Source organism: Nicotiana tabacum, unplaced genomic scaffold (genome assembly GCF_000715075.1).
Source record: "Nicotiana tabacum cultivar K326 unplaced genomic scaffold, ASM71507v2 Un00006, whole genome shotgun sequence".
Classification (NCBI taxonomy): Eukaryota; Viridiplantae; Streptophyta; class Magnoliopsida; order Solanales; family Solanaceae; genus Nicotiana; species Nicotiana tabacum.
Window position 1 is genome coordinate 267,456 of NW_027438244.1, and position 15,396 is coordinate 282,851.

The following is a 15,396-nucleotide window of genomic DNA, read 5'->3' on the forward strand; positions in this document are numbered from 1 at the left end:
AAGCTGTTGTCATGTGGAGGAAAGACAACACTCATCTCTAGTGTGTTGCAAAGTATGCCAGTTCACATGTTATCAGTCCTTGATCCACCAAACAGCATCCTGGGGCATCTACATAAGACTTTTGCTAGGTTCTTTTGGAGAACAAAGGAAGAAGGGAGAAGAAGACACTGGGTTTCATGGCAAAATCTCTGCCTTCCTAAAGAGGAAGGGGCCCTAGGTTTTAGGTCCTTACATGATGTCTCACGGGCACTATTTGCTAAACTATGGTGGAGGTTTAGGACCACAAAATCTTTGTGGTCTAATTTCATGTGGAATAAGTATTGCAAGAAGGAGCTACCAACATTGGTGCATTTTAGGGGAGGGCCTCATATTTGGAGACAAATGCTGAATGGTAGGGAAGAAGTAGAACATGAGATCGTATGGGAATTGAAGACTGGAACAACTAATATTTGGCATGAAAATTGGACTGGATTGGGTGCACTTTATCACGTATTACCTGAAGACTTTCTAATCAATGTATATCTTCAGGAGGTGGCAGAACTGCGGCAATGGGAAGCATGGGATGATCAACTGCTAGATCAAACTTTCAATGAGGAAATTGCAGAACATACAAGGCTAAATGTGCATTATGAAAGCAGTGAGGGATATTGGGATAGGCCATACTGGATGCCAACTCCTTCAGGCAAGTTCAGTGTTAGCAGTGCTTGGAAAATATTAAGGCATAAGGCTGATCCTAATCAGGAATTCAAGTTAATATGGATTAAAGGTTTGTCATTCAAGATATCCTTCTTCTTGTGGAGATTGTGAAGGCAGAAAATAGCCACCGATGACATGTGGAGGAGGCAAGGGAAAATGGTGATGTCTAGGTGTTGGTGTTGTCAGCAGCCCCAAGAGGAATCCATTGGGCATATATTTGTCACAAGTCCTACTGCCTCTAAGGTATGGAACTTGTTCATGGGGGCTGCTGGAATTTCTGTGCAATTGATTCAATTGAAGCAGATTTTAAGGCATTGGTGGTATGATCAGTGTTGTCCAAAATTAAAGCCATTATTTCAAGCAGTACCAGCTATCATCACTTGGGAGATTTGGAAGAGAAGAAATGTAGGTAAACATGGTGGTTCAGTGTCCACAAATAGGGTGATTCATGAGATAAATAGGACATTGCATCAACTGGCAAGGGTGAGGTATGCTTGGATCCCTAATATTCTATTGTTATGGCCAGACATGATTCAATACTTTGAAGGATATAAACCTATATTGATCACTACAAGAGTAACATGGCAGCTTCCTTTTCATCGTTGGTACAAATGTAATATTGATGGACCTTCAAAGGGCAATCCTGGACTTAGCTCCCTAGGCTTTTGTGTGAGGGATGATTAAGGTGATGTGGAGTATGCTAGGGAAGTAGACCTGGGAGTGACAACTAATGTGGTAGCTGAAACTAAGGCTATTCTTCAAGGGTTGGAATACTGTGTGGAGTATGATCTTCACCCTCTCATATTGGAGACTGATTCATTGGTGATGAAGAAGGTGATAGAAGGGGAATAAGATCCTCCTTGGGTAATTACAAAGGATGTGAAGACAATTATAGAAATGAAGGACAACTTCAATGTGATCTTTCAACATGTGTTCAGAGAAGGCAACTCAGTGGCGGATTTTATAGCTAACATTGTGTTCTCTTTTGTAGGTACATCTGAGTTTCATTCATTCTTTGAACTGCCTAGTGCAGGGAGGAGGTTGATCAATCTAGACAAATCTCAATCACCTAACCTTAGGGTTAGGATAGCAAAGAGAAGAACCCCAGACTGATGGCTTCACATGATTGGACTCTGCACAAACCTGCATGTTTCTTTGTCTCATTCAGTATGCTATTAAGGTACTTTCCAATGGTATTAGCATGGTCCCATGCTCATTCTGGTGGTGCTTTGATAGTGTACAGAAAATATGCGATAAGCAAGTGTGGGATGGTACAATTTATCCTACTTCTGATATGTCCAAATGCTAAGGAAAATGCTGAACCCATCATATAGTATTTTTGGAGATTGATGAATCATTTCTCAGTGGTATTACCATGCTTTCATGATAAATCTGAGGATGGTTTAGCAATGTTTAGAATGATGTCTACATTAAAGGTTCTAGTAGGGAAGGATCCGAGCTTACAAGATCACAAAAAGGCACAATTTCAAAGCCTGGCCTTTGCCTTGCAAAGCCTTCTTAAAGCCAGCTCATTCCTAGCTTTTGCCTTGCAAAGCCGGCCTAAAGCCAGCTCATGCCTGGCTTTTGCCTTGCAAAGCCTGGCTAAAGCCAACTCAATCCTGGCTTTTGCCCTGCAAAGCCTGCCTAAAGCCAGCTCAAGCCTGGCTTTTGCCCTGCAAAGCCTGCCTAAAGCCAGCTCAAGCCTGGCTTTTGCCTTACAAAGCCTGCCTAAAGCCAGGCTCCTCTTCTACACATTAATTTTGATGAGTGAGCACATGATTAATACTTGGACAAAATCAGTCCACTACATATGGATATCATATAGTAGCTACACTTGGAAGACTATACTGGCTTCAACTCTATGGTGGAGATGTTGGGAATTCATTTTAGCCTATGGACAATATACCCTGGCGCCTGGTGAGAGCTTGATAGGTGCAACTTGGTATTTTCCAATGACAATTGCATTCACATACACTAATAGGAGAAGGAAGCATTCAACTTATCATGCTGTAATAGCTAGTTCATTAGATTTTAGCTTTTCTATCTTTTTAATAGATAGTAGCTTCATGTAACTTCTATTTTGGTTTGGACATCTTGTAAGCTTTGGACCCATTTTGGGATTTTATTTATATATTAGCCACTAGGCAAGTGCTGCCGAGTGGTATAGTTGCTTAAAAAAAACCAAAGAAGAATTCAACAAAGAAATGAGTTTATTTTAGAAATAGTTTGAGTGAATAAAAATGACATTTCAATTTAACTCAAACATCAGATAATCTACTTATTTGGATGTAAAACTTATTAATTTAAAAACTAATAGTAACTTCTTTTATTTAAAACAACTCAGTCATCGAAAATCGGTAAAAAATTTGGGAATATAAATCTTCAGAGTCTCGTACTAAAAAACCCAAGACAACACAATACAACAAGGAATACAAACGCATAGTAAAATTAAATAATACATCATGGAAGATTACAAGGATTTACCTATCACGAAAATACAAATAACCAAAGACAAGTGCAACCATAGAGAGATGTCAACAAAGGGCACTCCCGAGATACCGTCTCGTAGTCCCAAAAGTAAATTCTCAACAGGGGATCTCCTGAGGTACCGCCTCATAGTCCCAAATCATAAATATCAACAACAACAATTCCCCCAGTCCCTCACAAGTCATCACAATTCAATTCCCGACATAGCCCACCTTGTTTCGCCACTTGCGCAATAATAATGTAAATGCTCGCCTTGTCTCACCGCACGTGCATAATAATATTTCTACCTTGTCTCGCCACATGCACAACCCCCCCCATATATATATATATATATATATATATATATATATATATATATATATCACGCCGCATGTGCATAAATCAATAGTAACAATAGCACGGCTGAAACCTCGTGCAAACACCCGAACAAACCTCCCAACAAAATATCACGTGCCAATATCACAACATCTCATAAATTGCACCTCAATTACTTAAATATTACAACATATCACAGATTGCACATCAAGTGCTCAAATATCACAACTTTTTATAGAAATCAACAATATATTATTTTCCACAATAAGGAGCTCATGCCTCGACCATAATGTGCACAAAATTTTAACAAAAATATCCGGGAGTGAACAACTCAACAAAATAATATTTCACATAAAATCAAGGTGGGAATCACACCAAATTATCATATAAAAATAATTTCAACAAACAAGGATCTAGGCATGACAAATAGAGGACTTAATAAGTGCCAATAATTTCCAATTTAATGCATAAGAGCATCTAAGAAATTTAACCAATGTAATTTGCACATATAAACCAAGTACGTACTCATCACCCCGCGTACCTGATTTTCAATTACACAATTTTCCCATAAGACTCAATGCCTAAGGGGTATTTCCCCCACTCAAGGTTAGGCAAGATACTTACCTCGAATCGGGAAATTATTTACTCCGTTGTGCCTTTGCAATACAAATTGGCCTCCGAAATCCTCGTATCTAGTCACCACTAATTCGATTTACTCAATACAAATTATTGGAATTAATTCCATATGAAAATACTAATTTTCCAACAAAATCCGAAATTTAACTCAAAAATTAGCCATGAGGCCCATGTCTTGGAACCAGACAAACGTTACAAAATATGAACGCCCATTCAACCACGAGTCAAACCATACCAAAATTACTTAATTCCAACATCAACTCGACCTCCAAATATCAAATTCTTTTTTAAAAATCCCTAGGCCCAAATCCTATAATTTCACCTCAAAAACATGTAATGTAGTCGAAATACTCAATGATAATCCAATATTATTGACCAACAATGATAACAAGTGACTTACCTCAAGTTTTCCCGTGAATTCTCTCTGAAAAATCACCCAAAACCGTATTGAAAATGTCCAAAATGAGAGAATCTCGGATCGTGCGAATTTATTCTGTCCAGGTCTTTTTCGCACCTGTGATTCACTTAACCGCATCTGCGGTCTCGCAGGTGCGGCCCAAAACTCCGCCTCTGTGGTTGCCCATGAGACTACCTTCTGTTTTGCAATGATCCAAGAGCAGATGTGACTCTACATATACGGATAAAATTCCGCACCTGCGATGCCCGACTTCCTCACCATTTTTGCTTCTGCGATGCGTGTACCGCTTTTGCGGGCCTCTCGCATCTGCGATGCCAAGTTCGCTTCTGCAAGCTCGCACCTGCGAGCCAATTTTTGAAGGTGCGATTGCATCAACAGGCACTAACAAATTTGATCCGTTAACCATCCGAAACCTACCCGAGGCCCTTGGGACCTTAACTAAATATAGAAACATGTCCCAAAATACAATACGAACTTAGTCGAGACTTCAAACCACGTCAAACAATGCCGAAATTACGAATCATGCATCTAATCGAATTATGAGTCCAACTTTTATATTTTGTGCCTAAATGTTTCAAATCAACGCAGAATGAATTCACATTTTTCACGCGACTCATAAATGATGTAATGGAACTGTTCCAATTTCCGGAATTAAAATTCGAACTCGTTATAAAAAATTCACCCTTCGCTCAAACTTTCCAAAAATCTTCAATTTCCAACTTTCACCAAAATGCGTTGAATTGACCTACGAACTTCCAAATCCAAATACGGACATACTCCTAAGTCTGAAATCACCATACGAAGCTATTGACATCGTTAAAATTCCATTTTGGAGTCGTTTCTCAAAAGTCAAACTCCGGCCAACTCTTTTCATTTAAGCTTAAAAAAAAGAACTGTTCTTTGAATTTAATTCTGAATCTTCCGAAAACCATACTCGACTACACCCGCGGGTCATAATATATATTACGAAGCTGTTCGAGAGCTTTAGTTGCTGAACGGGGCATAAATTCTTAAAATGACAAGTCGTGTTACATTCTTCCCCTCTGAAACATATGTTCGTCCTCGAACGTGCCAAGAATTATTCTGATGACATTAAATTACTGAGTGCATTATTTCATACATACTCACGGGTGATTCTACGTCACCGTAAATTTAACAGGGTTCCGACACCATCATCTCAGTGGATATTATTTCCTTTATTCACACTTATAAGCTTTAAAGTCAATTCCTTACACTCCAATCAATTTCAAATTCCTTACATCAACACACGATATTAGTCTCAACCGGCTGTAGCAATTCGTGCCTACGCACATATCATACGTATGTCCATAACCACATCTCTGGTCATAATAGTTGTTTATAATTAATTTCAGCATCCTCAATTAATCTCATCATAACCAAAATCTCATATCTAATTTTCATAACACTGACGGCAACACGCGAGGCATGAAAACCTCATAGTTATTTACTCGGATTAACGAGTCACATTTAATGCCACCTGAGCACTCACCTCGTAGGTTAAAACTCAATAATTACAGCACAATTATGGCACATAAACACATAAAAGAATCATCACATAAGCCTATCAGGAATGACTCCGTAAGTACCATAATACAAATTAAATTTCACAAAGGGGGGAATTTAAACTCATATTTATTTCACCACAAGGACCTCATCCTTATATAACTTCCACCGCGGCTTGTAGCCCAGTTTAAATATTTCACATCATATATAAAAAAAATGCGAGGATCATGTCCTCAACTCCGAATCACACAATGAGCTATTATGTTTTTGCTTCTGCTTCTATTATGCTGCAAATACTGATGTTGCAACTATCATGCCATTTCCATTGGTTGTGCTGATGCTGCTGTGAACCATTATACTACAACTGGAAACTACAACTATCCAAACCCAATATTCTTCAATGATTCTAAAACACACAATGAGCTGGAAGTAAAACTCTTTCCTCCTAACATGTTTGCTACACTGTGTAGGTTATGGAGATAAGTTTGCACATTTCAACAGAGATATCAAGCTAAAATGGAGCTATTGTTTGATTGTGAGGCTTTTCAAATTGTTATTTTCTCAACTGAGTTTCTTAGGATGCTGTTGCTGTGACAATGTCTACATGCTCGATGACCAACTACCAACACATCTTTTCAAGTGCTACTGATGATGCTATCTTATGCTCAACTAAGTTCTTCTACTGCTACTGCTGTGATAAAAGTCAGATGCTCGACTAGCAACTATCTGACTGATGCATAATGCTACTGCTAAACTGCACTTGTCATGAATCTTGAAAGCTGCTACTAAAACAAAAAGATTTTGGTTGTACTCTTTCTGTTTGGAGTTGTTAAAACACATAGTGGTATTAGCGTTAATTAATGCTCAACCTGTGGTTGCTTCAACACCAAATGGAATGATTCAAATGCTACTGTTGATGATGCTAGGACTGCTACTATTATTCCTGATGCCGATAAATGCTGTCTTGCTGTAACTATCTGATGCAACTGCGGATGTCTTCTATTAATGCTTCTCGACTGGGATCAAAACAAAACTACAAGTCACTTCAGAGATCTATTCTTCTGATGCTCAACTGGGATCTTCCAACAAAACACTTGTTTTAAAATAGGTTTACGCGATGCACTATGTTGGCAAATCAACTTTTGAAGATTCTACTGCTAGAACTCTTTAGACCAAAAATCAAAATGTCCAAATTGAATTACTCGACAACTTGTGAATTATACATATCTATTCCTCTTGGATTGCAACAGATGGCGCCTGGTAAGAGCTTTGTAGGTGCTACAACACATTGGTTGCAATTGGTGTGTAAATTCATTATCATCACCAACAATTGGATGTTTCAAATTACTAGCTTTGTACATTTTCTATTTTTTTTACAAGCTACTGCTACATTATATTTGGTAGCAATAGACATTGACTTTCTATTTGTATTTTGTTTTTGTTGCACTTGAACATTGTGTAACTTTGACCCGGTTTGGGACATATTACAACAACAACGACCCAGTGAAATCACACTAGTGGGGTCTCGGGAGGGTAATGTGTACGCAGACCTTACCCCTACCCCGAGGGAGTAAAGAGGCTACTTCCGAAAGACCCCCGGCTCATGAAGACAAAAAGAGACAATATCAGTATCACCAATAGAAACCATAGGAAAAATAACATCATGGAAATGAGAAAGTAGATGCAAAGGAAACGCGATAGACAATACATAGACCCGACACTCTGGAAAACAAAAGAGTAGTAAGACACAACCTTGCCACTAGTTGATATCGACAAAAACCCTACCAGACTAGCCTCACTAAGGTATGAAGTAAGGGAGACTCCACTATGTACCTCCTAACCTACAACTCTAATACCCGACCTACACAACTTCCTATCAAGAGCCATGTCCTCAGAAATTTGAAGCCTCGCCATGTCCTGCCTGATCACCTCACCCCAATACTTCTTAGGTCGTCCTCTATCTCTTCTCGTGCCCTCCAAATCCAAACGCTCACACCTCCTTACCGGGGCATCTGGGCTTCTCCTTTGTACGTGTCCGAACCATCTGAGTCACGCTTCCCGTATTTTGTCATCAATGGGAGCCACGCCCACCTTTTCCCGAATATCTTCATTCCTAATCTTATCCATCCTAGTGTGTCCGCACATCCACCTCAACATCCTCATTTCTGCTACTTTCATCTTCCGGATATGTGAGTTCTTAACAGGCCAACACTCAACTCCATACATCATGGACGGTCTCACTACCACTTTGTAAAACCTAACTTTGAGTATCGGTGGCACTCTCTTATCACACAAGACTCCAGATGCTAACCTCCACTTCATCCACCCTACCCCAATACGGTGTGTGACATCCTCGTCAATCTCCCCTTCCCTATGGATAACAGACCCAAGGTAATTAAATTTTTCACTACTTGGTATGACCTGTGATTCAAGCCTCACTTCCACGCCCACTTCCCTTGGCTTAGTGCTGAACTTACACTCCAGGTATTCCGTCTTCGTCCTGCTCAGCTCGAAACCCTTAGACTCAAGGGCCTGTCTCCATACCTCCAACCTCTCATTAACACTGGTTCGCGACTCATCAATCAGAACTATGTCATCAGCGAATAACATACACCACGACACCTCCCATTTAATATGGTGTGTTAATACGTCCATCACCAGGGAAAATAAGAACGGGCTGAGTACAGAACCTTGGTGTAACCCCATAAAAACTAGAAACTGCTCAGAGTTTCCTCCTATAGTCCTAACCCAAGTCTTAGCCCCATCATACATGTCCTTAATTGCCCAAATGTAGGCAGCCGACACGCCTTTTTCCTCTAAGCATCTCCTGAGAACTTCTCTAGGAACCTTGTCGTACGTTTTCTGTAAATCAATAAACACCATGTGCAGATCATTCTTCCTCTCCCTGTACCATTCCACCAACCTCCTAATAAGGTGTATAGCTTCTGTAGTAGAACGACCTGGCATGAACCTGAACCGGTTGTTGGATATAGACATTGTCCTCCTCACCCTCGCTTCAACCACCCTCTCCCAAACTTTCATGGTATGACTCAGTAGTTTGATATCCCTATAATTGTTACAACTCTAGATATCACCTTTGTTCTTATACAACGATACCAACATAGTCCACCTACACTCTTCCGACATCCTTTTCATCTTAAAAATAACATTAAATAGTCTAGTCAGCCACTCCAAGCTTGCTCTACCCACACACTTCCAAAATTCAATTGGAATTTCATCTGGCCTGATCGCTCTACCCATACTCATCTTACGCATAACTCCCAAGACCTCCTCAACCTCGATGCGCCTGCAGTCCCCAAAGTCACGGTGACTCTCGGAATGACCCAGTTCACTTAGCACAATATCTCAATCCCCTTTTTCATTCAGAAGTTCATGAAAGTAAGTCTGTCATCTCCTCTTAATCTGAGCATCTTCCATCAATACTCTACCATCGTTGTCCTTAATGGATCTCACTTGGTCCAAATCTCGGGCCTTCCTCTCTCTCATCTTCGCCAGCCGGAATAAATTCTTCTCTCCACCTTTTCCCCCAGTTCCTCGTATATACGGCCATAGGCTGCATTTTTAGCCTCCGTGACCGCCAGCTTTGCTTCCTTCCTAGCTACCTTATACCACTCCATCCATGCCCTCCTCTCCTCCTCACTTGTGCTCCCTACTAATTTTAGGTATGCTGTCTTCTTTGCTTCCACTTTACCTTGGACCACTTTATTTTCACCACCAGTCTCCTTTGTGCCTGCCAGAGACGCCCGTCAAGGTCCCTAACACTTCTCTTGCATCCTCCCTTAAACAGTTTGCTGTCGTTGACCACATAATTCCTGTGTCACCACTCTTCCTCTAGGCTCCCAAAGCCGACAACTGCCCCTCCAACTCCTGGGCTTTATCCTTAGTCAAGGCATCCCACCTGATTCTCGGTCGTCTGAGGTCAAACCTCTTCCTTCTCTTTAACATAATACCAACATCTATCACCAAGAGCCTATGCTGAATCGTGAGTATCTCACCCAGAATAACCTTACAATTCTTACACAACCCTCTATCACACCTCCTAAGGAGGATATAGTCAATCTGAGTCATCGACACAGTGTTTTTAAAAGTAACCAAATGCTCATCCCTCTTCGGAAAGCTAGAGCTCGCAATCACCAACCCAAAAGCCTTAGCGAAGTCCAACAGCAAAGTACCTCCTCCGTTCCGCTCCCCAAAACTGCAGCCTCCATGCACCTCGCCATAGCCGCTTGCGGTCGAACCAATATGACCATTGAAATCCCCTCCTATAAATAGCTTCTCAGTAGGCAGTACTTGACGCACAATCTCATCTAACCCCTCCCATAATCGTCGTTTAACCTCCTCATCTAGTCCTGCATATGGGGCGTAGGCGCTAACGATGTTTAGGGTGCACTCTCCAACCACCAACTTAATAGTTATCAATCTATCATTCACCCGTCTAACCTCAAACACCGACTCTCTAAGTTCCCCATCCACCAAGATACCCACTCCATACTTACCCTTTCGGACTCTGGAGTACCAAAGCTTATACCCGTTCGCATCCCCCGCTCTAGACCCTACCCACCTAGTTTTCTGGACACACGCTACATTGACCCTCCTCTTCCGGAGGATCTTTGCTAACTCTATAGACTTACCCGTCAGTGTACCTATGTTCCATGATCCAATTCTCAACCTATAGGCACCTTTGTTCCCCATACCTCCCTTGCCTGCCTTCCCACTCCCTAACCCCTGCTCCACCTCCCGCCCCACCCCCGCTTGCCACAAGGACATGACCTCACAGGGCCATCCCAGACCACAACCACTATACATATGACAGACTAAAGGAAATCACTAACACACACTAGGAGACAGACCCGAGTAAATGAGGATATAATATAACTACAGGCACGCTAATATGGTGATTAAACTAATACTCCTCCGTTCCAATTTATGTGAACCTGTTTGTCTGGGAACGAAGTTTAAGAAAAAATGAAGACTTTTGGAATTTGTGGTCCTAAACAATTCAAAAAGGGACCCAGAGTATTTGTGTGGTTATAAAAGCTTTTCATTAAGGGTAAAATTGTAAGTTTAAGCAAAATTATTTCCAAATTTAGAAAGGGGTCATTCTTTTTGGAACGGACCAAAAAGAAAATAGGTTCACATAAACTGGAACGGAGGTAGTACGAACTAAGATGGCAGCAATTTAACTAACACAACGAAGGGAAACAGCAAAACGGGAGGTACCAACTCCCAAAATTAGAACATGGGAATTGTCTTGGTATACACGGCGGTATTGCGGCCACCTTGCACGTTCACGTCCAACTTCCGCGTCGCCCCTTGTTGACAGTCGCCCAGACTGTTCTTTACTGTTTGCACACGCACGTCCCGCTCGCCGCCAAAGATACTAAGCCTAACCTGAAATACACACAAAACACCACGAAGCCAAACAAAGGGGGATGGGCTGCCACCGCTACCACGGGTGAAGTCCCAACCGTAACAAAAAAGTGCAAAGAAAAGGTAACGAAGAAGAAAGGAGCATAGAAAGGGGCGAGAGATTACCCGCAACTAAGAATTAAAAATGGAGAAGAAAAGCAAGAGGGGAAAGGGTTGATGTTGCTGCCCGGCAAAACAACAGTCACCGGCAATGTTGTTGCTCTAGTAAGTATGGGAGTGGGGAAGAGGGAAATAAGAAATAGGAGAGAGAGGAAGGAGAGGCGTGATAAAAGCTACTAGGTGAATACCCTAGTAGTCTATTTGCTAAAAAATAAAACTTCGAATCACAAGTATTTTGCACATTGTGCCAACTGAAATTTTCCAATTTCCTTTCTTTCTTATTTTCAATAAATTTCGTAAACATTTTCACAACACATAATGAACCTTATTCCCATAGGGCATATAATTCAAAAACATTGAAATCAATTATTCCGAAATCACATCAAAACCAACTGTAATGAGTAATAGAAAGTCACCTTTGGACTTATAGCCTTCAATGGTGTATAAAATAAAAATGATAGACACAGGCTAACATCATCAAATCTTTCCCCAGGGATAAATATATACGTGGGTCACAAAATTACGAAGCTCACCCATAAGTGGAGCACAATAGAAGGATTCACCTCGATATCCAGAACCAAATCAAATTAAGGAGAATTATCCTTTTATAACAAATTGGCGGAAACGAAGACCTTCGAGAACAAATATTGGACCGATAAGAAAAAGGGGGAAAAAGATCGTACCTTTAACGACACCATTTGTTGTAGCTGCCTCAGCCAATTCATAGAAATTATATCAACGGTCCGGGCCTCCCCCTCTTTAGCTCCCTCTACTCGCCTGAATACCCTACGGTGACACATATTTCTGGAGTCTGGGACAATCTCTCACCATGTGGCTGGTATCTCCACACTCGAAGCAACCTCTCTGCAAGCGTGGCTATGGAAACTGTGCAGTACGGGTACTCTGAGACTCATGGGCACCTGAGGCACCGTGCGAAGCCTAAAGTGCAAACTGAACTGGCTGACCCACAAAACCCATACCATGCCGTACCCTGCCTCCAAAACATGGATCAGTAGATATCTGGTCTACGAGACCTCCTAGCCTCCCTATCCTCTCTCTCTTGACCCCGCCTATCCTCACTCTCCTATCTCTACCTATCATCTCTCTCTTGGTCCCACATGCCCTTTAATCGGCGGGCGATCCCCACCACCTGCTGAAATGGAACATCTGACTCCAACTCTCGAGCCACGCTAAACTAGATATCACATCATAGCCCCTCAACGAATCTACGGACTCGCTCTCTAACTGTAGCGACCAAAGCAGGTGCATGTCTGGCCAAATCACAGAATCTAACAGCATACTCTGACACTGACATAGTTCCCTGGCGCAGCTGCTCAAAGTCCGCGTGCCATGCGCCCCGAAGGGACTGAGTAACAAACTCTTTGAGGAACATCTTCGAAAAATGAGCCCATGAAAGTGAAGCTGCATCGGCTGGGCTACCTAGCTCATACGCCTGCCACCACCGATATGCCGCTCCCTTAAGCTAGAACGTAGTAAAAGCAACTTTACTCATCTCCACAATACCCATTGTCACGACCCGAAATTCCCACTTCGGGACCGTGATGGCACCTAACATTTCACTTGCTAGGCAAGCCAACGTTAGAGAACCGTAAAGTCAATTATTTTTCAGTTTCAACAATTAAAATCAATTAAGCCAAAATGAAACAAAACTGAGTGCGGAATGACATACATGCCCATAATATCTACTACAATCCGGATCTGGAGTCATAACTCACGATCTTCTAAAATTTTCTACAAACAGAGTCTGAAAGAAATACAACAGTTTTGAACGAAAAGAAACAGTGAAATAGGGAAAATAGAATGGGACTCTAAGGTCTGTGGACGCCATCAGATCTACCTCAAGTATCCAATGATCAAATCCAAGCAGGTACATCTCACAAATAGCTAGGACCGGTACCAAAGTCTGCACAAGATGTGCAGAGTGTAGTATGAGTACAACCGACTCCATGTACTCGTAAGTGTCGAGCCTAACCTCGACATAGTAGTGACGAGGCTATGACAAGACACCCACATAATATACCTATGCAGATAACAGTATATGTACAAGAAAACAACAATAACAGCTAAACATGTACTATTGGGAGGGGGACATGCTAAAGGGGCATAAGATATAAGAGATACAACGGAAATGATAACCAGAACAGTCAACCTGTTTTTAACCAGTGAAGAAAACTAAACACAATGAAGAAAATTGCACGGCATCACCATTCATGCTTTTACTCTCAACCTCACAATGAAACAATAATACTGCACTGCATCACCCTTCGTGCTTTTACTCTCAACCTCACAATATAAATCAATAGATATGGCACGACATCACCCTTCATGCATTAACTCTCATAACATGGCACGACATCACCCTTCATGCATTAACACTCACAATATGGCACGACATCACCCTTCATGCATTAACACTCACAATATGGCACAACATCACCCTTCATGCATTAACACTCACAATATGGAACGACATCACCATTCGTACATTAACACTCTCCCTTACCATATAACAATGAACAAGTAATAGCAGGGAGATAGAATCAACAAGAACAAGCCTTACTTCAACAATGGTTCCACAATACCAATCTCAACATTGGAATCAATACTCAATTACCACAAAAGCCCGTAAACACGATAAGAACGATCAATTTAGTAAGTAACTAGTCTAAGCATGGATAACAAGATCAAAGTAAGCAATAAACTACAAGGAACAAGTCCCCACCCGCATGACTTAACCCGACAACAACGCATAAGTACTTGTCACCTCACATATATGTTGTACCCAACATCTAAACATGTAGCAAATAGACAAACAAGTCCTAATTCCTTAAGTCAAGGTTAACCATGACACTTACCTAGCTCCAAAGGTCCACTTAAAGCTCAATCACATCTTTGCCTTTCAAACAAGCCTACAAACCAATGGAATCTAGAAAATTACCAACCAAACGATTCAAATAAAGTCTTAGCAACTACCCACGATTGCAAAGGATTCAATTTAGGTCATTATTGAAAAAGTCAAAAAAAGTCAACTCCCGGGTCCGCTCTGTCCAAACCCAGAATTTCGGACCAAAACCTGATTACTCATTCACTCTCGAGCCCGGTTATGTAATTTATTTTGGATTCCAACCTCAATTCGAGGTCTAAATCCCCATTTTACAAAAATCCCTAATTTTACCCAACCCCCCAATTTTCACCATGAAAACACAAGATTTTACGTTGAAATCTTAGGAAATAAAATGAAAGATTGAAAAAAGCTAGTTTACAATCACTTACCAATGATTTGGGGAAGAAGAGTTCTTTGAAAAATTGCCTCTAGGGTTTCTAAGTTTGAAAATTTGAGAGAATGAACAAAAATTCCATTTTCTCAGCTATTTGGTCAGTTGCAGATGTCGCATTTGTGACCTGGGGTTCGCAAATGCAAAGAAACAGTCGCTATTGCGAAGTCCCTTCCATTCCTGCTATCATCGCATTTGCGATGATTTGTTCGCAAGTGCGAACTTTGACCTTCCACAAATGCGATCATTTGATCGCAATTGCGATCACAGTACCCCCTGTCCCATTTTGCAAATGCTAACTTGAGGTGCCCCAACTACTCTTTGAAAATGCGAAGTATTGTTCGCGAATGCGACCTCTAGCCTCCCCGCAATTGCGACCTCTTAATCGCAAATGCGAACTCATGCTAACCTAGGTACTCTTCGCAAATGCGTGCCTGTCAGGATTTTGCAAATGCGAACACTGATCTCGCAATT

General features: G+C 41.3%; 1 protein-coding gene across 1 annotated transcript in view; it reads right to left on the reverse strand.

Moving 5' to 3' along the window:
• LOC107765628 (alpha-farnesene synthase-like) overlaps positions 1–15,396 on the reverse strand; it is a 202,426-nt gene that overhangs the window by 59,644 nt on the left and 127,386 nt on the right. Inside the window, exon 8 of the mRNA XM_075248633.1 lies at positions 7,169–7,198. Coding sequence (XP_075104734.1) covers positions 7,169–7,198 — 30 coding nt within the window. The remainder of the gene's footprint in view (positions 1–7,168; positions 7,199–15,396) is intronic.